The sequence below is a fragment of the Geotrypetes seraphini genome, chromosome 4, assembly GCF_902459505.1.
Source record: "Geotrypetes seraphini chromosome 4, aGeoSer1.1, whole genome shotgun sequence".
Classification (NCBI taxonomy): Eukaryota; Metazoa; Chordata; class Amphibia; order Gymnophiona; family Dermophiidae; genus Geotrypetes; species Geotrypetes seraphini.
Genome location: NC_047087.1, coordinates 3151369 through 3174992, shown reverse-complemented (window position 1 = coordinate 3174992; position 23624 = coordinate 3151369). Strand labels below are relative to the sequence as shown.

Below are 23624 nucleotides of genomic sequence, written 5' to 3'. Positions count from 1 at the left end.
GAATGGAAAAGAATCAAACATTCCTTTCAAACAATAGACATTTAAAGGTAAAATCTCTAATTTACTCCAATTAATTTTATAACCTGAAAATTTACCAAATGTATCAATCAATTCCAACAAAAATGGAATGGTAGTCTCTGGATTTCTCAAATATAGCAGAATATCATCTGCATATATGCTGAGATCTTATATTCCATATTGTCACACCCCGGGTTCTTGCCGATGTTGCAAGCCCCAGGAAAATGACCAAAACTCCAGTCCCACGTGTCCCTTGCTACTAAGGGATCCTCCAGGTCTTACTTTTAGGCATGCATGCAAGGAATATAGGTTTCAGTCAGAATGTGAAAAATCAAAAATAGCTTTATTTCAGTAATGGTAACATAATTCAAAACATTCAGGCATCAGCCTTGCAGTGCAGTATGCTTTCACAGCACATGACATCAAACTCATAAAGGTTTCAAAAACAAACTCAAATAACACTTTATTTACCAACAGTCCTTGCTTCTGGGCTTGCAAGCTTATGGGTCTCAGTTCTCTTCACCAGAGCAACAGTGTTTTTAAATCAATATTCTTTTATCCAAACAGTTCACTTATATGTTCCCAAAAATCATTGATATATCACAAGTTTTCAATAGCACATGTATGTTTCCCTTCTCTGCACTAGTGCACTTGGGATTAGCCACAGCTGAGAGAAAACAACGTGCTGGCTCAGCTTGGCAATCAGCCAGGAAATACAAACACTCATACCACGTTATATAATTCAGGGCTTTAAAGAAAACTTCTGCATTTAAGCTTTCAGGCAGAGTTTTAAAACTGAAGCTTCTAGACTTTCAGATTCCCTAGCAGCACAGAGGAATGAACAGCATGAGAAAACTTCCAGGTTTAAATTCACTATATTTCCATAGGCAATGGCTGGGTTTCAGTGCATGCCTGGCTTGCCTGGGTGTCCATTGCTTCCTCCTCTGGCTGCTCCCAAGGCTCCCTGATATGAACTGCATCGTCTGCTTCTAGCATAGGCCAGTCTGAAAGAGTCTGGCTCTCTCCAGCTTCATACCCTCCTGGGTATTCCTCTCCCGGGTGCCTCGTGAGTCTGGCTTCCCTTGGCTGCCTCTCCCTCTCTGTTCTCAACAGGCTCATTATATCTGGTGGAAAACCACTCCCCTTCTGAGACTGTGGGGGAAGGGTTTTCCACCCACTCACTTGCTTCCTGCTTTCACAAATGGGATACTTTCTAGCCCTGGTTTTAACTGGCTGTTCAAATTTCCTGAGGGATTTAACAGTGTCAGGATGAGGTTTGCCTAGAGTGAAACTTTCACACTTATCCTGCCCTGTTTCTGTTATTTCCATTTCCCAGTCAGCTAGAGTCAGCTTGATTAATTAATTGGTCAGACACCTGATCCGCTCTCCTGCACCTAGGTGGCTTGTGCACATTCCTGCTCACTAGGACAAAACCAGGAACGGATCCGAGTTTATTGTGGGTAAGACCCGAAATAGACCTGGGTTTGTCACAATATCAGAATAAGGAATACCCTGTATCACCTTTGCTTGTTGAATAGCTAACAATAAGGGTTTTAATACAATATCAAATAGCAACGGAGATAAAGGACAACCTTGTTTAACTCCCCTCTGCAACTGAAAACACTTAGATAACGTATTATTAATATTTAATCTTGCAACAGGGAAGCTATACAATGTTGTAATCATTTGTATAAATCCAGGACCTATACCAAACCAGTTTAGAGCTTGATACATAAAACTCCATTCAACTCTATCAAAATCTGTCTCTGAATCTAAAGAAACAGCAAAAGCCGGATCGTCCAAATTCTTTGATAAATTTAACATATGCAACGCTAATCTAGAGTTATTAGAGGAATGTCTTTTAGCTACAAAATAAGTTTGGTGCATACCGATAATATAAGGGAGAGTCTTTGATAATCGCAAAGCCAAAATTTTAGCCAAAAGTTTACCATCCACATTTATTAAAGAAATAGGCCTGTAGTTTGAAACCAAAGTGGGATCTCTATTTGGCCTAGGCAAAACAATTACTAATGATTCAGCCATAGTACCCTTAATATAACCATTAAAAAGTTGTGACTGATATAAATTTAATAAATGGGGTGAAAGGATATTTTGAAATGATTTATAAAATTCTACCGTAAAACCATCACCACCTGGAGCGGATCCAACTCTAAGAGATTTCAACGCTGTTTCTAACTCTTTTAGAGATATAGGCTCATCTAAACTCTGTTTTATATGCTCAGGAACTTTTGGTCCAACAATTAAATCTAAAAAGTCTAAACCATCCTTTTCCCTCTCTATATAAGGCTCAGAAGAATACAGGCCTTTATAAAAATTCAGGAACTGCTTTAATATTTGTCCAATTTGATTATTTATCATTCCTTTATCATCTTTTATTGCATTAATATTATTTCTTCTTTTCTTTGCTTTGAGATAATTTGCCAATAATCTTCCCGCCTTATTAGAATTTCCATAATACATTGTCTGTTTGGAAAACAAATCCTTTCTTATCATTTTTGAAGCTAATTCATTATATTTACCTTTTGCCTTTAAAAGAGCGTGCAGTGTATCTTGTTCCCATTTATTTATCAATTTAGATTCTAATAATTTAATTTCTTTTTCTAAGTCTAAAAATTGTATTTTAAGTTGTTTCCTAATATAAGCAGAACATGAGATAATAAAACCTCTCAAAGTAGCCTTAAAAGCATCCCATAAATTTTCCATGAATATATCCTCTGATAAATTAAATTGAAAAAATTCACTAATTTGTATTTTAAAATCCGTCAAGAATTTGTCATCCACAAGCAATGCATTATTAAATCTCCATAGAGGTCTACTATTCTCTGGTTGATCTAATTGTAATTCAATCCATATTCCTGCATGATCCGATATGATAATTGGATCAATAGAAGCTTTGATCACATGTTGAACTTTATGAGTTGGAACAAAAATATAATCAATTCTTGAAAAAGACATGAACCTGTGAACAAAATGAAAATTCCTGTTCATTAAAATGAAGAATACGCTAGATATCTTTTAAATCACATAACTGAACCAAATTATCTAATCCTAAAGATTTTATATTTTTACTTGGTTTTTTATCCATTAAAGGATCCATCACAGCATTGAAATCTCCAGCCACAACTAAATTAGAAGTAGCCAGTGGTAGTAACAACCTCTTGTTGATTCGAATTAGGGGCATATATATTAAACAACGTCAGGATATTATTTCCCAAGCTCGTATCTACGTGTAACCATCTACCATGTGGATCTGAGTTTACTAACTTAAAAGTGGCCGTACATTTTTTTATTTATGAGAATTGCTACCCCTGCTTTTTTATCTGTAGCCGGAGCGAAAAAACATTTCTTCACCCACCCACCTTCTAATTTCTGTGATTCAATCATATTTAGATGAGTCTCCTGTAAATAATAAATATCCGCATTCTGTTTATTAAAAAATGACAATACTTTTTTCCTTTTAATCATATGATTAAGGCCATTGACATTTATAGAAAAAAACCTTAAAAAACATCATGATGAATAAACATATAATGAGTAATTAAAATCAAGCAAATAATAAAAAATTTTGAATCATAAACATAGCCATCATCTTCTCTATTTCCAATTCTAAAATCTGAAAGAATTCCCATTTTAGCACACTCAGTAATCCCTATATTCCCCTTTCCCTTCTGTAAACCAAAAGATTTTATAACCATCCCTAAATAACATAGAAATTCCACTCTCTTCCCTCCCAAACCCCCTCCCCAATATAATGACTGCCTAAGAACACACATTGGAATAGTAACCTCAAAGCCCCCCCCCCCCCCGGGCAACCTATATTTACTTACATCTATCTTTTCATTAAAGATTAACCAAAATCAATGTTTCAAATACCTAAAACTTAATTTTACATTCCTATTAAAATTCTAATTAATTGGTATTTCTGTAAATAAATTAAATAGTTAATATCATATCAATATATACTTCAACCATTTCAAAAATAATATATATAAACCCAAAATTTATCATTCTTATCCACATCATAAAATTCATTCCCAATATTCCCAATAATTAACTCTACTCTATTACAAATATTCTCTATTATATAACATAGAAATGATATCTTCGCCTGACCTTAAATTAATATGAATATATATAATTAGATAAATATATAAATATTTACCTCAATAATATATTAAATCTACCACACCATTAAATTATCAGAAATAAAACTATTTTCACCCTTAAAATACAACATCCACACCTTAAATATAATATAATCAACCTCCATACACCATACATTCCAAACATTTCATCCAAAAATGCACCATTGGATGATAGTATATTAATCATTATATAAAATGTACGAATAATCTCTAAATGATAATAAATTTACCATATACTATTATAATTCATAATCAAAAATAAAATATTATAAGTTATAATAATTAAGATTTTTCATTTCTATATTATATTTATCAAATCTCTATCTGTAACCACAAAGTGAAAACTAGCACCCTTCCTAAAAAGGTTAAAAGTATCCCAACCTCTTAATCATACCCTATGCATTCATACTAACATAGACATAGTACTATACTTAAACAGTGTTCTGTGCTATACTTTCACAGACATATGAAATCTGGACGGTCCTGCTCTATTTCTCCAGCAATATATTTCAGATGTTTCTAACACAGTATTCTTTAAAAGTTCCTCTAGATCTTGAAACACCAGCAGAAACCCAATCCTCTTGAAGATTTTGTTAGTAAGCATCCAAAAAGTACAGTTCCTCTTTTACAATGTAGTTCTCTATGATTTGAGCTTCAAGTTTCTGTCAGACTGTCATACATTACTAATAACTTTCTATAACCTTCAGGTACATTCTCCATCTTTCTTTTCAATTTCTTCTGAATCTGTAAGTCATACTGTTGAAGCAGGAGCACTTCCTTTTCCTGAAATACATTTTTTTTGTCTTTTCTTACACAGGAAGGCTAGATAGGTAATCACACCAAAACATAGTTCCTACTGTATTTCTTATTTCATTCCTCTTTAGCTGAATACAGTCAAAAGTATCCGTACTACTCTGTAAATTACCAGCCTTCACTGTTCTTGCGCCAATGCAGTATTGCAATCAGAATTGTCCTGTTCACTTCTTCTTGCTATTCCACTACTTTCAATTTCCAGTTTATCAGTCAAATTCATCTGTTTCTGGAGAAACTTCTCTCCCTGTATCATCCAATAAAGGATATTTATTTTTATATCCTTAGGCCATAGACCTCTTTAACATTTCGCCATATCTGTATTATTTTCTTTGGCAAGTCTTTTGTACAACCAAGGGTCCTGTACATCTCTGCCAAATAATAATTGGAATCTCATTTTGCAATACATTCCCATCTATTCCATAGCTGCACTTATAATCCGTCACATTGGTACTTATATCCGTCGTCTCATGTCTATATCCTCATCTCCCAGATCATATAAATCCTTTTTATTGTTTCTGCCCATCCATAACATAAAGATATTCAATGTCAAATCTGGAAGAATCAAACCACCACTCCACCAATCCAATCTTTCTATTTTCAACACCATTAAAAACTTCTTATTTGTTTTAAGTTTTTAAAGTTAATTTAGTTTTGAGATCAAAATACATGTGAAAACAATTTCCACAGAAAATAAATTCTGGTAACATATATAATGAACTTATATTTCAACCTAAAACATAAATGATGCCCTTTTCTTCTTATTTTCCAATTCTTCTTCCAAGTATTGAACTATCAACATATAAGTTTTAAGAGTCATAACATATTCCTTCACTGTCAATAAATCCAAACCTTGAAAGATCATAAGGTTTATTGTAAATTATTCAATAATTAAATTTTGGAAATCTTAACAGTAAAATTAGTTGTGGTATATCCCAAATCAGTCACATCCCATCTTCATATTCAGTCTCATTAAGATGATAAAATCCAAGCCCAATATGGATCAAATCTTCATGATTTGTTTATATATAGTATCCTCTATCCAAGATCATAAAGTTTATCTATCAGTCAGATCTCTAAAAAAACATGGGCTCTGATTTTGAGAGAAAATTCTTTAACTTCTCTGGGTCATCAAAATATAAAGACTTATCCCCACTAGAGACTCTCATTTTTGCCAGATAGTATAAACCATATTTATACCCTTTTTCTTTTAATTGAGGTCTCATTGCAAGGAATTGTTTCCTTGTATTTGCTGTATTCTTAGCAAAATCAGGCAAAAACCATATTTTGGACCCTTTGTAGTTTAAGTTCTTGTCACTTTTTGCTGCATTTAAAATATCTATTGCCTGCTGATAACGTAATAACTTAAAAATTAAAGGTCTTGGTCTTCCTTGATTAGCCATACGTTTTACCGGAATCCGGTGTGCACATTCTATTTCAATAGGATGTTTGAAATTTAACTGCAACAGTTTAGGCAACAGATTTTCTAAGAACTGAATTGTATTCCCTCCTTCCAAATTTTCTGCTAACCCAAAAAGTTTAACATTTTTCTTTCTGCCGCGATTCTCATAGTCCTCCAGCTGATTTTTTAACTCTGTAATCGCTAAACTGTCATTCTTACATCTCCTCTCAGCACATTCTAAAACTTCCATTTTTGTTTCTAATTCAGTGGTTCTTTTATTTGCCAATTCCAATTGGCAATAAATGTTTGTTATTTCTTCCTTCATTTCAGCCATGTTACTAGCATTATCTTTTAACATCTGTTTGATCTGTTTTAATTCCCCCATAACTTCGGTTTTACTCAATTCTTCCGTTGCGTCTCCTGAAAGCGGAACTTTAGTCGGTGTAATCTGATCCTGCTTTTGGCGCTTAGCTGTCCCTCCAGTTTTGTTTTTAGTTTGCCGCGTACACGCCATGATCCGACACCTCTATCTAACACTTTCAAGCTGAAAAAACGATACGACTGATCTTTAACTTAGTAAACCATTGCCCAGGTAAGAGGAGTGTCACGATCACACTTCCATCTTGTGTGCATGCTAAGCCACGCCCTCCTTAAAGAAATATTTAATTTGCAGAAAGACTAATAGCGAACAGAGATTAAACCTAGCACAAGTGCTACCCAGGATTCATAATAAGACAGAATTTGCTTAGCTCAAAATAGAAGACTAGTAGTGAACAGAGATTTAAATTGTACAGGCAATGCATACAATTCAGAATGGCAAAATTATGACAGCTCAGAAGAGAAGCAGGTCCTATACCGAGGTGTATCAAAGAAGGAAAGGACGGTGTATCATCCATTCAAGGTGACTGGTCTCTCATTAACTTGCCAATTTGCTTTATTAAATCTTCCAGGTTTACCATGATTTCCTCCAACTCCTTTGAATCATCACTATCAAAGAATGTACTATATCTGGCATGGGTATATTTTCAACATGTATTTTCCTCAGTATTATACTTAATTTAAACCTTTTTTTTCTCAGAGGACAAGCAAGTCCTCACAATATGTCACTGATGGAACCTGGTTTGGGAAATGCTATTCCACGTTAGAGTTTCTGGAAGGTTTGAGTAGTCTCAAACTTGTCACTTTCATGCAGGTCAACATCAGGTTTTATCTTTCTGCAGAGCCAGTTGAATATGTCATTGGAGCTTACCTGATGATGAAGTTCCCTATTAAAATGTATTCATTTTGTAATTTTTCTCATATCCTGTCACATTCATACAGCACTTTTTCCTATTATAAGAACATAAAAACATAAGAAGTTGCCTCCGCTGAGGCAGACCAGAGGTTCATCTCACCCAGCAGTCCGCTCCCGCGGCGGCCCATCAGGCCTATTGCCTGAGCAGTGGTTCCTGACTATTTCTATAACTACCTCTTGCTCCTATCCCTATAACCTACCTCTACGCCTATCTGTACCCCTCAATCCCTTTGTCCTCTAGGAACCTATCCAAACCTTGTTTGAAGCCCTGTAACGTGCTCCTGCCTATCACAGCCTCCGGAAGTGTGTTCCATGTATCCACCACCCTCTGGGTAAAAAAGAACTTCCTAGCGTTTGTTCTAAACCTGTCCCCTTTCAGTTACTCCGAGTGCCCCCTTGTACTTGTGGTTCCCCATAATTTGAAAAATCTGTCCCTGTCTACTTTTTCTATGCCCTTCAGGATCTTGAAGGTTTCTATCATGTCTCCTCTAAGTCTCCGCTTCTCGAGGGAGAACAGCCCCAACCTTTTCAGTCTGTCAGTATATGAGAGGTTTTCCATACCCTTTACTAGCTTAGTTGCTCTTCTCTGTACTCCCTCAAGTACTGCCATGTCCTTCTTGAGGTGCGGCAACCAGTACTGGACACAGTACTCCAGATGCGGGCGCACCATTGCACGATACAGTGGCAGGATGACTTCCTTCGTCCTGGTTGTGATACCCTTCTTAATGATACCCAACATTTTGTTTGCTTTCCTTGAGGCCACGGCGGACTGCGCCGACGCCTTCAATGTTGTGTCCACCATCACTCCCAGGTCTCTTTCCAGTTTACTTACCCCTAGCGGTGATCCCCCCCATTTTGTAAGTTAACATCGGGTTCTTTTCCCTACATGCATGACCTTGCATTTCCCTATGTTGAAGCTCATTTGCCACTTTTTGGCCCACTCTTTCAGTGTCGTCAAATCCTTTTGGAGATCTTCGCAGTCTTCCGTGGTTTTAACCCTGCTGTATAGTTTGGTGTCATCCGCAAATTTAATGACCTCACATTTTGTTCCTGCCTCCAGGTCGTTAATAAATATATTGAACAGGAGTGGTCCCAGTACTGACCCCTGCGGAACTCCGCTCGTGACCCATTGCCAGTCTGAGTAATGGCCCTTTACTCCAACCCTCTGTTTCCTGTCTGCCAGCCAGTTTTTGATCCATCGGTGGACCTCCCCTTGCACCCCGTGGTTCCATAGCTTCTTAAGCAGTCTTTCGTGTGGTACCTTGTCGAAGGCTTTTTGAAAGTCAAGGTAAATGATGTCTATGGATTCCCCTTTATCTACCTGGCTGTTTACTCCCTCAAAGAAGTACAATAAGTTTGTGAGGCATGACCTACCCTTGCAGAAGCCATGCTGACTTGACTTAAGCTGCCCATTGTTTTCGATGTGCTCACAGATGCTGTCCTTAATCAGTGCTTCCATCATCTTTCCCGGGACCGAGGTCAAGCTCACCGGCCTGTAGTTTCCTGGGTCACCCCTTGAACCCTTCTTGAAGATGGGTGTGACATTTGCTATTTTCCAGTCTTCCGGAATCTCTCCTGTCCCCTGGAACCTATCCAGTTTTTAAGGATAGGTTGCATATTTGTCGAAGTGGCTGTGCTATTTCGTTCCTTAGTTCCTTGAGTACCCTTGGGTGAATGCCGTCCGGACCTGGCGATTTGTCGCTCTTTAGCCTGTCTATCTGCCTGAGGACATCCACTCGGCTCACTTCTAGTTGAACCAGTTTATCATCCTGATCTCCATTTACGATTTCTTCAGGTTCCGGAATGTTGGTTGTGTCCTCCCTCGTGAAGACTGACGTGAAGAACTCATTTAACTTGTCAGCTATCTCTTTTTCCTCTTTTACCCTTTTTCCCTCTTTTTCCCTTTCTGTCTCCATCATCCAAGGGTCCCACTTCCTCTCTTGCTGGTTGCTTCCCCTTAACGTACCTGAAGAATGATTTGAAGCTTGTTGCCTCCCCCGCCAGTCTCTCTTCATATTCTCTTTTTGCTTTCCTTACCACTCGGTGACACTCCCTCTGATGTTCTTTATGCTCCTTTTGGTTGTCCTTTGTTTGGTCCTTTTTCCATTTATTGAACGATGCTTTCTTGTCACTTATCGCCATTTTCACTGCATTTGTTATCCACACTGGGTTTTTTGCTTTATTTTTTTGCACCCTTTCCTGAACTTGGGGACACACAGGTTCTGTGCTTCATGCACCGTGCCCTTAAGTAGGGTCCAGGCTTTTTCTATGGACTCTATCTTCCTTGCGTTGCCGTTGAGTTTTTTTCCCACCATTTTCCTCATGGCATCATAATTCCCTTTTTTGAAGTTGAGTGCTGTCTTTGTGGTTCTTTTCACTTTTGGTGATCCAATTTCTAGCCTTCACTGGATCGTGTTGTGATCGCTGTTTCCTAGTGGGGCTAGTACCACCACCTCTTTTGCGGGTCCCCCTAGCCCATTGAAGATTAGATCAAGAGTGGCATCTCCCCGTGTTGGTTCCGTGACCAGCTGTTCCATGAAACAGTCCCTCGTGGACTTGTTGCCATATGTGGTAACAGTGGTTAGTGTAACTGAGTTTAAAAAAGTTTGGACAAGTCCCTTGAGGAAAAGTCCATAGTCTGCTACTGAGACAGACATGGGAAAACCGGTGCTTGCCCTGAGATTGGTAGATGGAATATTGCTACTACTTAGGTTTCTGCCAGGTATTTGTGATCTGAATTGACTGTTGTTGGAAACAGGAGACTGGGCTAGACGGACCATTGGTCTGACCTAATATTGCTATACTTACATTTTTAACTTAGATTCCTAGTTGGGGGATATTTACTATCAAACTGAGTCATTGGATGTTGCAGTGGCTATTTTGACAGAAAGAATGCCCCCATCAGCTTTAAGAATTGCATCTGGTGCAACAGGACTATCCATAATGGGTACCCATAAATGATATCTGTGGTGCCTGGGCCTGACCTTGATCCTCTTTATGTAAATCGTATGAACTTAAGAGAGCAGCATAAACATATTTTTGGTTTTGAATAGTTGACTTTGGCATCAGACACATTGACATTGAGCTTGCTTTGATAGAGACCATTGGGACAGCTCACCATGTGAGCCCTGCCTGAAGAATGATTTATTCTTGACTTTGAGGGCTCTTACCTCATTGTAGAAACATAGAAAATGACGGCAGAAAAGGGCCACGGACCATCTAGTCTGCCCACTCTAATGACCCACCCCCTAACTTCTTCCATGAAGAGATCCCACATGCCTATCCCATTTTTTCTTAAAATATGGCACGCTGCTGGCCTCAATTACCTGTAGTGGAAGATTATTCCAGCGATCAACCACCCTTTCGGTGAAGAAATATTCTCTGGTGTCACCATTAAATTTCCCACCTCTAATTTTCAACAGATGCCCTCTTGTTGCTGTGGGTCCTATAAGAACAAAGATGTCTTCTTCCACCTCGATACGGCCCATGACATATTTGAACGTCTCAATCATGTCTCCCCTCTCTCTGCGTTCCTCGAGTGAGTATAGCTGCAACTTACCCAGCCGTTCCTCATATGGAAGATCCTTGAGTCCCGAGACCATCCTGGTGGCGATTCGCTGAACCGACTCAACTCTCAGCACATCTTTTTGGTAATGCAATGTCATGAGCACAGAGTTCCCAAGTGGGACAGATCAACATATGAGTCCCACTTGAAGAAGAAGGATTTGTCTTTGACTATGACACTGAGGTCACAGATGTCCTTTGTGTCTTTGCTATGAGGCCCACGTATCCTTCTTTGTATTAGAAGGGGTACAACATAAACCAAAATCTAGCTTCTAATATTACTGAGATGACTCAAGAGTATGGTGTGTAGCTAATCTACTGCTTTCCCTATACCTAAGAGCATGAACAGATGGAGTGCTTCTTCGCTTGGTGCAATGCTGCAGCTTTGACCTAATTGATGTCAGAGGGATAACCAGAAGGCACACACTTCTTGCAGGGGAGTCATTGATGCCGAGTCCTTAAAGGACCTCGTAATCTATTTCTGCCACATTGCAGTCAGTCAGGAAACAAAACTTTATCAAGGTACTAGAAATCTTTGGTCTCTTGATGTCCACATCCATGCCTAAGGTCTGACTCTGATGTTTGTAGGTCAAGGCAGGCAAAGACAGACTTTTCCTCTGGAATATTTTTTTGTGCTCTGACTCTCTGAGCTTCTGAGACTCCAATTAGGAGCCAGATGTTTACTCTGAAGAGGGTCAACTGACCTATTGTCAGACCAGTTTTCATCACATGAGAGAAGAACGTATGGTAGTCCCCAAAAGAAGAACTCTTTTATTTATTTTTGTAACAAAAATGGCTGATGCTGTTCCAGTTAAGTTAGTGATAGAGTTAAAATTCAGGGCATAAATATTGGGCATCTTTTAATTCAATTCCCTGCCTGCTGCCAAGAAGCTGTGACAGTGCCCATTTGCAAAATCCTAAAAGACAAATTACATGAGTATGTGAGAGACCCCCCCCCTGTAATACTTGTTAATAAGATTAACTTTATGTATAGAGTCCAAAAGGCTCCTGGATTCCAGAAGCAGCAGAAGTGATCAAATAGTCTTAAGAGCCAAATTCCAAGACTTATTCCTTGGTCCCCCTTTAGAGAGAAGCTCAGACACTGAAGTCTTTCTGGAAGAGTTTTCAAAAAATACTATGCTACATCTCGCTTGTTTCTTACCAGCTCTTCATAGAATTGGAGGGAAGAGGATCTCCTTAAAGCTGTTTTCTCTATAGATTGTAAAACTCTCCAGTGTCTTCTCAAAATCTTTACCAAATGAAAACTCTTACATATATCTCATAACATAAGTCACACGGTCCCTATCCACTGCTATATTGTTCTTAGATTACAACAGAAAGTCCCTGTTGTTATATAGAGCTCTTTTATAGGCTCAGATTATTAAATTCCTCGGGTATCCCCAGCTACAAAATCTCTCTTAAATCATTTGCTTGCTATTTTTATACCACATATGAAGAACATATCCAACGGAAATGTAAAGATTGTGAACATGGAAGACTTCTTTTTAAAAGTTCAGGATGGAAACTACCGAAGTTGAAAAACCCTTCTCAGATAATCTAATTTAAACATTCAAGAAAGATATAACAGATCCATCTCATAAGGCATAGTAAATTGTATTTTATTATGACACATATTTACCAATGAGCAAACTCCAAAAGTCTTTGTTCCATTAGATATGTTCTTTGTAAAAGGGGCCCAAAATATTCTTTTCACATCTCTCTTTATTGTGCCTCTCCTACAAAGGAATTTTCTTGACGTTTCTTCTTTTCACTTTGTGAAATTGGAAGAATATAGATCCTCCAGTTTTTATGGTACAATCTCCACAATCTTTGACAGTTTATGAGATATATCAAGATCCTTGAGTTCTTTAAAAAACATTTATTTCAGCTAGCTTTTGATGATGTACTCCATTGATGATATTGATCAGATGATATATGTATAAAGTTTTGAAGAAAACAGTTTAATTTTTTGATGCTGTGCATTATTTAATTATTGTATTATGACTTGTATTTTTTTTTTCTTACACAATGTATGTAGTTTTGTATCGTGCCTGGAATTATAGATAGTATGGATTATATGTTTTTAAAATAAAGAGCATTAAGAGAGTTGGCATGTTGTACAGAGACTCTAAAGACATGAGAGGAAGCTGATGATTTTTTTAGGAAAAGTAAAGCTGCAAGTAAGTGGACTTAGGGCTAGATTCACAAAACTCATCTATCCGATCTGATCCGTGGACGATCATGGCTGAGTCTTCCCGGGCAACCGATTCATAAAGTGTCATCATGCAAATTGCAGCGATCGGAGGCACACCCCACAGCGACCCCAGAGCGATCCTGCAGAGCGCATGCACAGACCATCTTCTTTGTCTGTAGATGGTCTGTGCATGCGCTGGCTCTCTGCACAAGCGAGATCAAAACAAGGGGGTGGAGAGCTTTAATGGAACAGAACATACTTCTGAAAAAAGAGAAGAGATAGAAACCGGGACTCCTGGCATTCTATGCACAGCCCTGTAAAGACAAAAAGCATATGGAACAGAACACGCTTTTAACCCGCGGGTTTTTGCACAAGGGAGATATTTTATTTCAGTCGGAAACGACGTGAGCGACTGATCCTCAGCAGTCGCGTCTTTTTTAATTGTCTAACCCAGTCGGTGTTTCTGAATTTGTTTAGTGAATTGCTGCCTTCCTATTTTTTGCATACCATTTCCCCTCATTTGCATGATCGGATCGGATCGGATGTGGATCAGATCGGGAGGAAGGTTAGTGAATCAGATCAGGGTTGCAAAGTGGTCGGGAGACGATTGGTAAGCTTAGTGTGAATCTAGGCCATAGTCAAGGGGAAGGAGTAGGCATGGGGGTAATTCAAGATGGGTATATTTATGAAATGCAAAGGCAGTGTGGTCTCCAGAAATGTTTTCTCACCCAGGTGGCAAGAAGAAGTAACCTGGGGGAAGGGGAAGGGGAATACTGTGCAGTGCTATCAGTAAAATCAGCCAGTAGCATGTGGTCCAGGGGAGATCACTAAAAGGTTTAAATGACAGTCTTTTATATTGGGTCTTACACATATTTGTGAAAAACAGGAATAGTTTTGAGAGAACAGCAGAATACTACAATTGTCCATAGGCTGGAAGGGATGTAGGAGTGTTTAAAGAATTATTAAAATGAAGTGCTTGGAAGAAACGATGGGATGGTTAGAAGGTGAGTTATGTGGGGATGATGGTGGTATGGACTGGGGGCATATTGGGGTGACTGGACAATTTGTACAACTTTGTTCTTTGCTTAGAAGAGGAGTACATTCATTTTTCTAGTGTAATACTGTGGTTCTAAATGCTAGAGTTTTGCATCTGAACCTGCAAGTTGCTTGCAGAATACTTTCAATCATCTTTGAACTGCACCTCCTTCCCAGGGAGCTGCTCCCGCCCTGTCAGGTTTTTTTCTGCAAGCAAGTTGCTAGGAAGTGTTTCTGCTCTGTGGTTTTATTATTTTGGGGTATTTTTCGATGCCCAGAGGTTCCCACTTCTTGGGACCTTTGTCTGGGAGACTTGCTCTATGGAAGTCTGCTGCTAAAAGGATCAGCCCTCAGGTACACCTAGCTTGCCAGCTTGCTTTTAATATTTTTTGGAGCTCAGGGGTTGTCCCTGATTTATCAGGAACTTGAGCACAGGCTGTTTGGCTTCATCCTGGCTTAGCCAGGCTTAATAGTGAGCTGGCTGCATGGTTGTCTCTCCCTTCACAATGTGAGGTTTTACAGAGGTTGAGGCTCAGTCTGATATCAGTTTGACTGGCAGCCTGAGGACCAAGTTTGTCCCGCAACCTGTGAGGCAGAGTTCTTCTCCATTTGTCCTAGCTGCATTTCTAAGCTGAAGCAGGCAGGCACAGCGAGTAAGGCTATTATAACCTATGGGGTAAATTGGGGGTGGGGGAAAGGGTGCTTGTCTCCAAAAGTAAATGTTAAAAGTTTCTGATCTGCAGCCAGAGCCAAGGTCCCCCCCCTCTAAAACCTTGTTTTTGTACTTTGGGGGAGTCCCCATGGGCTGTTTTTGGCAGCATTTGTGGTCTTGGGTTACTGTCCCAGTGTCTTTTTTAATATAATCCGCTTTGAACTAATTGGTATTAGCGGAATATAAGAGATAAATGTAATGTTTGGTGGAAGTCTGACTGTTTTTGTTGTGTATGACCAGCATTTAGTGGCTGTTAGGACGTTCATTGATGTTGGCAAAATGCCTTTTTCTTAGTAGCAGTGTTGCTTTGTTTGTCATGGGATTTAGTGCTACATGAACCAGGGTTTCTTTTTTAAGGTTTTGTAATTTACAGTGCTCCTGATGGTGAAGAGAGTTTGTTACTGAGATGACAGAAGAATCAGAAAACTATTTGCTATGATAAGTTCTCGGCAGAGATATCCTAGCGAGGATGGGGGTTCTGCAGAAGCAGCTTGTGTTTAACACTATGACAGTCCTGAGTGCATATCATCAGGTATGTCCCCAAAAGTTGATGGGCTCTGTCCAGGAGCATGCAGATCAGCTCAGCTACTGTGATTAGACACACCAGGTAAGTCTTGAAAATGAAGTTAGTTTAGGTTTGAAAGTACATTTATTTTTCTAGTGTAATACTGTGGTTCTAAATGCTAGAAAAATCACAGTAACCTTAGTTATACTTTTTGGTGGAATACATTATGCCATATATTTAAAATGGAACGAGCAATAGCAATTCAAAGAGGGACATATACTAACTTTATAAAAATTTTGGGGCCATTGACAAAATATTGTACTGAATAGTCATCACTTCTTCTCTTCTCTTTTTCTTTTTCTCTTATGGCACACTAAAAAGGGGGGGGATTTGGAAATAATTTAACATAATATGTTATAATATGATATATAATTTGTGTGTATTTTATTGAAAATATGATGAAGGATGGGTGGTAGGGGGATATTGATGTACTAGATATTTATGTATAGATATCAAAGTGATATTGTGGAATATTTTAGTGTAATATACTCTCTTGTGCACTTGTTGTTCAATTTGAAAACAAATAAAGAATTGTTAAAAAAAGGTTTGAAAGTTATGCAATCCAAACTGCCCAGTTTTTCTGTAATAGTTCTTTCATATTGGAGGTATTTATAAATAGACTATTACTTTAGTGTATTTTGAATTGGATATTTTAGCTGAATGTGATAAATATACAACTATATGAAAACACAGTACAATGCATTGTACCAATGCAGTCAGTACCTGGGCCTTATACAGTTGTGTGTAAACCCACGAAACTGTGTTCAGCATTTCATTGGAAACCGGAGTCCTTTTCTAATTACAGAATGTCATTCTGTCCTGTAGGTAGAAGAATCAAACACTCAACTCCATGCTGCTAAGGCAGAGGCAGTCTCCCTCAAGAACAAGTACAGCAATGTCCTGAAAGAGGTATGGATAAAATCCACTGGAACTGGAATTGTTGCAGAAGGAAATGTTGCAGATTGTAAGTCTATTAGAGACAGAGAGAGTACTACTAATCATTTCTATAGTGCTACTAGACATATGCAGGGCTGGAAATTGGTACGATGAGTGAGGTGATTAAATTTGTGGATGAAATGAAGTTATTCAGAGTAGTAAAGATGCAGGAGGATTGCGAACATCTGCAACGTGACATAAACACGCTCGAGAAATGGGCCGCGACATGGCAGATGTGGATAAGTATAGGGTGATGCATATCGGTAACAAAAATCTTATACACGAATACAGGATGTCCGGGGCGGTACTTGGAGAGACCCCCCAGGAAAGAGACTTGGGAGTACTGGTCGATAAGTCAATGAAGCCATCTGTGCAATGTGCGGCGGCGGCAAAAAGGGCGAAAAGAATACTAGGAATGATTAAGAAGGGGATCACGAACAGATTGGAGAAGGTTATCATGCTGCTGTACTGGGCCATGGTATGCCCTCATCTGGAATATTGCGTTCAGCACTGGTCACCGTACATGAAGAAGGACCTCATCCTTTAGGTCCAAACCAAAATGCTTGGTGCAAGATTGGAAAAAACAAAATGATAAAAAAAACCTGAGATAAATTGCTAACAGCTCTACTTGTGTAAAAAAAAAAAAAGTCCACCGTTCGACTTCCCACTTACAGTGGCCATCCCTAGCAAAAGACAGGAGGTGACGGTAATAAAGATATCAATGCTAATAACAATATTAGCAATACACTTCCTAGCATGGCAACCAGAAGTGAGACTAAACAAAAAATAACATTGCCACAAATGCTCGCAGTGTAGGCAACAAAATCATGATCTTCAAGCCCTGATTTTATAGGCAGATTTGATATTGTAGTGATCAGAGACATAGTTCAGTGATTCCCATGGATGGGACTCAAACATATAATCTTTTTAGGAAGGACAAAGATAGTCAAAAAGGTGGAGGAGTCGTTGCCTCTTGCCTGCCTAATTCGCCATCACAAAGCAGCAGCCCGATTGGACCCAACCAATCAGCTATTCCTGCCTTTTGCCTGCCTAATTTGCCCGATTGGACCTGTCCAATCAGCTGTTCCTACCTCTTGCCTGCCTGGTTCCAAGGTTTCCTTATGTCCCGCACCTATCAAGTATGTTACAATTACAATCTATCCAATATCTGGAATAATCCATCTGGCATTCCTCAGGGCTCATCATTATCCCCATTACTTTTCAATGTTTACATGTCATCATTAGGTGCGCAATTGACCCAGCTAGGGATAAAATTATTTAGTTACGCAGATGACTTTACGATCATTATCCCATTCGCTATCTCTCTCTCTGAAGTTACTCCTAACATAAGAACAAAAGAATTGCTTCTGCCGGGTCAGACCACGGGTCCATCGTGCCCAGCAGTCCGCTCCTGCGGCAGCCCCCCAGGTCCATGACCTGTAAGTTCTCCAACATCTAAATTGTTTATACCCTAATCATTAAATAACCTATATAGTAACCCTCTATCTATCCCTTTCTCCTTCAGGAAGTCATCCAATCCCTTTTTGAAACCCAGTATTGTACTCTGTCCTATCACCTCTCCTGGAAGCGCATTACAGGTGTCCACCACCCTCTGAGTGAAGAAGAACTTCCTAGCATTCGTTTTGAATCTGTCTCCTTTCAGTTTTTCTGAATGCCCCCTTGTTTTTGATGTCCCCTCTAAGTCTCTGCTTTTCCAGGGTAAAGAGCCCCAGCTTCTCTAGCCTTTCAGCATATGAAAGGGTTTCCATGCCCTTTATCATCTTTGTTGCTCTTCTCTGGACCCTCTTGAGTATCGCCATATCCTTCTTAAGGTACGGCGACCAGTATTGGATGCAGTACTCCAGATGCGAGCGCACCATCGCTCGATACAGTACTAAACTTGATGGAACAATAGATGACAGAATTTAAGCTGAAGATTAACTCAGAGAAAACAAAATTCTTTATAGCCTTGCCACACCCACTTGACACTAAAGCATCACTATACATCAGCAAACTTAGTTACCCTATTCAATCTACTATGAAGTTCTTGAGGGTAATACTGTACCAGGGCCTAACCATGAAAGACCAGGTGGACTCTTTGGTTAGAAAGGGTTTTTTTTAACTTTCTGGAAACTTCGGTCCATTAGAGTATATTTTGATGCTTCAGAATTCTGGTACAATCCCTTATACTGAGCCAACTTGATTACTGTAATATCACCCATCTGGCAATTTTCCAGAAGAATATGCAGCGATTACAACTAGTGCAAAATGCGGCGGTCAGGCTGATTTTCGGGTTGAAGAAGTCTGATCATGTATCTCCTTCCTACCGACTCCTGCACTGGTTGTCGATGGAAGCACGTGCGAAGTTTAAGTTCGGATGTTTCTGCTTCAAGGTATTATCCGGTTTATCCCCTAAATATATAACTGACCTCTTCTCTTTCTCAACCAATAGACACAAGAGAAGCTCACACTTGGAGTTTGTTTCTCAACCGGTTAGAGGATATAAATTTAAAAGACATCATCAACAACTTTTCTCTTATCAAGCAGCATTATGGGGCAAAGATCTAGAACAATTGCTTATGCATGCTGATAACTATGGGGAATTTAGGAGACACCTCAAAACATATCTGTTCCTGATCTGCGCAACCTTTCCCACAACAACTGATCTCTAGAACTGTTAGTCACTAACTTCTAACTTTGTTCGTTCTACTCAATTTGTAGCATCTTTAATCATTGTTACTTTGTTAGTTCTACTCAATTTAGAAACATAGAAATATAGAAAGATGACGGCAGGAAAGGGCTATAGCCCATCAAGTCTGCCCACTCAACTGACCCACCCCAATAAGTCTGAATGCTAATGACCCAGTTCCTTAACTCGACCTTCGTAGGGATCCCACGTAGATGTCCCATTTATTCTTGAAGTCAAGCACCTGGTGGCCTCGACCACCTGCACCGGAAGCTTGTTCCAGTGATCCATCACTCTTTCCATGAAGAAATACTTCCTGGTGTCACTACTAAATTTCCCCCCTCTAAGTTTAAGCGGATGCCCTCTTGTGGCCGAGGGTCCTTTGAGAAAAAGGATGTCATCTTCCACCTCGATACGTCCTGTGATGTATTTAAATGTCTCAATCATGTCCCCCCTCTCCCTGCGTTCTTCTAGAGTGTAGAGCTGCAGTCTGTTCAGTCTCTCTTCGTACGAGAGACCCTTGAGCCCCGAGATCATCCTAGTGGCCATCCGCTGAACCGACTCGACTCTAAGCATGTCTTTACGGTAATGTGGCCTCCAGAATTGCACACAGTACTCCAGATGAGGTCTCACCATGGTCCTGTACAGTGGCATTATTACTTCTGGTTTCCGGCTAACGAAACTTCTATTGATACATCCCATCATTTGTCTTGCCTTGGATGAGGCCTTTTCTACTTGTTTGGCAGCCTTCATGTCTGCACTGATGATTACTCCCAAATCTCGTTCTGCTGAGGTCTTAGCCAATGTTTCTCCATTTAAGGTGTAAGTTCTGCATGAATTTCCGCTACCGAGGTGCATGACCTTATATTTCTTAGCATTGAAACCCAGCTGCCATGTTGAGGACCAGTTTTCCAACGCAAGAAGGTCCTATGTCATATTATCCTGCAAACAGCCTTCACTTACTATGTTGCATAGTTTGGCGTCATCGGTGAATAATGTTACCTTACCCTGCAGCCCTCGTGTCAAGTCCCTTATGAATATGTTAAAAAGGAGTGGACCCAGGACTGAGCCCTGCAACACTCCGCTGGTCACTTCCGATGTTTCAGAGAGGGTGCCGTTGACCACCACCCTCTGACGTCTATCACTAAGCCAATCATTGACCCATGCAGTTATTGTTTTGCCCAACCCCATCGATTTCATCTTGTTTAGAAGCCTGCGGTGTGGGTCGCTGTCAAAAGCCTTACTGAAATCCAAGTACACTATGTCCAGAGACTCTCCCGAGTCTAGCTTTCCTGTTACCCAATCAAAGAAGCTGATGAGATTGGATTGGCATGACCTACCCTTAGTGAATCCATGCTGATTAGGATCCCTTAGATTCCCTTCATCCAAGATCGTGTCTAATTTACGTTTAATTAGTGTTTCCATGATTTTACACACTATCGATGTGAGACTCACTGGTCTGTAGTTCGCAGCCTCTGCTCTGCAACCCTTTTTGTGCAGAGAAACGACGTTAGCTTTTTTCCAGTCCAGGGGGACTCTCCCCGTATTTAGGGAAAGATTAAAGAGCATGGCTAATGGTTCCGCCAGGACATTGCACAGCTGTCTGAGCACTCTCGGGTGCAATTCGTCTGGACCCATGGCTTTGCACACCTTGAGTTTTGACAGTTCGCTGTAGACATCAGCTGGGGTGAACTCAAAATTCTGAAATGGGTCTTCCGTGCTTGACATTGCTTCCAGATGTGGTCCGTGCCCTGGTGCCTCGTAGGTAAAGACTGAGCAGAAGTATTCGTTCAGTAGTTTGGCTTTATCGGAATCAGTTTCCACGTAGTTCCCGTCCAGTGTTCTAAGGCGTACTATCCCGTTTGTGTTTTTTTTCCTGTCACTAATATACCTGAAGAAGGATTTGTCCCCTTTCTTAATGTTCTTTGTTAGAGTTTCTTCCACTGCAAGTTTGACCTCTCTGACTGCTGTTTTGACTGCTGCAGACCTAGTCCTGTATTCAATGTTAGCTTCTCCTTTCCCCGTACGTTTGTATGAAAGAAATGCTCTTTTTTTTTCCTTGACGAGGTGCGAAACAATGGTGTGAACCATTGGGGTTTTTTGTTCCTTTGTTGTTTATTTACCGATTTTATGTAGCGGTTAGTTGCCTCGTGTAGGGTCAATTTCATGGTTGACCACATTGCTTCCACATTATCAGTTGCTTCTTGATCCTGCAGCGTCTGATGGACGAAATCTCCCATGCGTGCGAAGTCAGTGCCCTGGAAATTGAGTACCCTCGTTTTTGTTTGTGATTTAGGGAAGCCTTTCCTAAGGTTGAACCATACCATGTTATGGCCACTTGTGGCTAGCGTTTCTCCCACCGAGACCTCCGAGACGCTCTCCCCGTTTGTGAGTACGGGGTCTAGGATGGCCTTGGCCCTAGTGGGCTCTAGTACCATTTGTTTGAGCCGTACTCCCTTCATGGCCATTAATATCCTCCCGCTACCACAAGATGTTACTGAGAGTGTGTTCCAGTCTACATCAGGCATGTTGAAGTCCCCTAGCAGAACAGCGTCCCCCCGTAGAGTGATATTCTCAATGTCTTCAATTAATTCTGTGTCCTTGTCCTCTGTTTGTCTTGGAGGTCTGTATACCACACCAAGGTATAGGCATTTTTCTCTGCCTCTGGCCAGGTTTACCCAGATGGATTCCCCGGTGTACTTGACATCTGTGATCCTGGCTGTTTTGATGTTCTCTTTGATGTAAAGTGCTACCCCTCCTCCTAACTTACCCTTCCTGTCTTGACGAAGTAGGTTGTACCCTGGTATAGTTATATCCCACCCATGAGAGTCTGTGAACCATGTTTCAGATATTGCCACCACGTCTAGGTCGGCATTCACTATTTCTGTTTCCAGTTCTAGAATTTTGTTCCCTAAACTATGTGCGTTAACATACATAGCTCTCCACTCTTTGTGCTTATTAAACCCCTGTAGAGAGTCCCCCATCTGAGACAAAGTGTTTCCTAACGAACCTTCTGCAGTGAGGGTACTTACCTCGGACTTAGAAGCGGAGTTTTGGATCACCACATCAGGATTGTTACTTACTGCACTGGTATTGGGTACTCTCCCCCAACTTACCTAGTTTAAAGCCCTTCAAAGCAGGCGGGCTAATCGGTGTCCGAAGACGTTCTTACCTCTGCTGGTCAGGTGAAGTCTGTCTGGTCCCTGGAGTCCCTGTAGTGCCTCTCCATGATTCAGGAATCCGAAGTTCAATTCCAGGCACCATCGTTGCAGCCATTCGTTTGTCTTCAGGATACGTTCGTCTCTATCCCTTCCCTTGCCCCTAACAGGAAGAATAGAAGAGAATACTACCTGTGCTCCTGTCCGCATCAGCTTTTCCCCCAGAGCTCCGAAGTCTCTAGCTATGTCCTCCGGGGCGTTCTTGGCAGTGTCATTTGTTCCGACGTGGATGAGCAGCATGGGAAAGTGGTCCTGGGGCCTGAGAAGTCTATCAAGACAGGCGGTCACATCTCGTATTCTGGCTCCCGGCAGACAGCAGATCTCTCTCGACTCCATATCCAGTCTGCATATTGGTCCCTCGGTGCCTCTCAGCATGGAGTCCCCAATGACTATGACTCTGCGCTTCTTTTGGGGGGGTCGATCCGTTGTGCCCGGAGATGGAGACGTGTGTTGAACCTGGTTCTGCTTCACGTCGGTAGCCCCTTCTTGCTTCACTTCGGTAGTCTCTTCCTGCAAGACCTGGAATCTGTTCCTCAGGTTAAGTTGTGGAGTCGATGTGGAGCTGCCCTGGTAAGAGAAAGAAAAAGAAGGTGAAGAGGTTGTAAATGGGGGGGGGGGGCTCCTACGTTTACCTGTGGAGGAGGTCACTAACTGCCAGGAGTCAGTGTCTCCAGCCATCTCCTGGACTCCAACAGTTGGGTTCAGCGTCGACGGCCCTGGTGTCTCAATGAGGGACCTGTCTCGGGCCTGTTCGGTGATTTGGGACAGCTCCTGTACTAGTCCATCGATATAGGCCTCATCCTCTCTAATGCCTCTCAGGCGTTTCACCTCCTCCCTGAGGCTCCTTAGTTCCTGCATGATGTCGTCGTCCTACTGGATGACCTCCTCCGTCTGTGTAGAGGCCGTATTGTACTGCTGCGGCATGGCCTCGGTCTGCAAGGAGACCTCCTTCCCTGGTGTTGTGTTCTCCTCCGTCTGTGCATAGGCTGAGGTCATCTACCGGATCACCTCCGTTTAGGGAATG

At 40.6% G+C, this 23624-nt stretch overlaps 1 protein-coding gene across 2 annotated transcripts in view; it reads left to right on the top strand.

Moving 5' to 3' along the window:
* PMFBP1 (polyamine modulated factor 1 binding protein 1) overlaps positions 1 to 23624 on the top strand; it is a 561980-nt gene that overhangs the window by 95720 nt on the left and 442636 nt on the right. For both annotated transcript variants that reach the window (XM_033943674.1, XM_033943673.1), the window contains exon 4: positions 16586 to 16669. In XM_033943674.1, coding sequence (XP_033799565.1) covers positions 16586 to 16669 — 84 coding nt within the window. The remainder of the gene's footprint in view (positions 1 to 16585; positions 16670 to 23624) is intronic.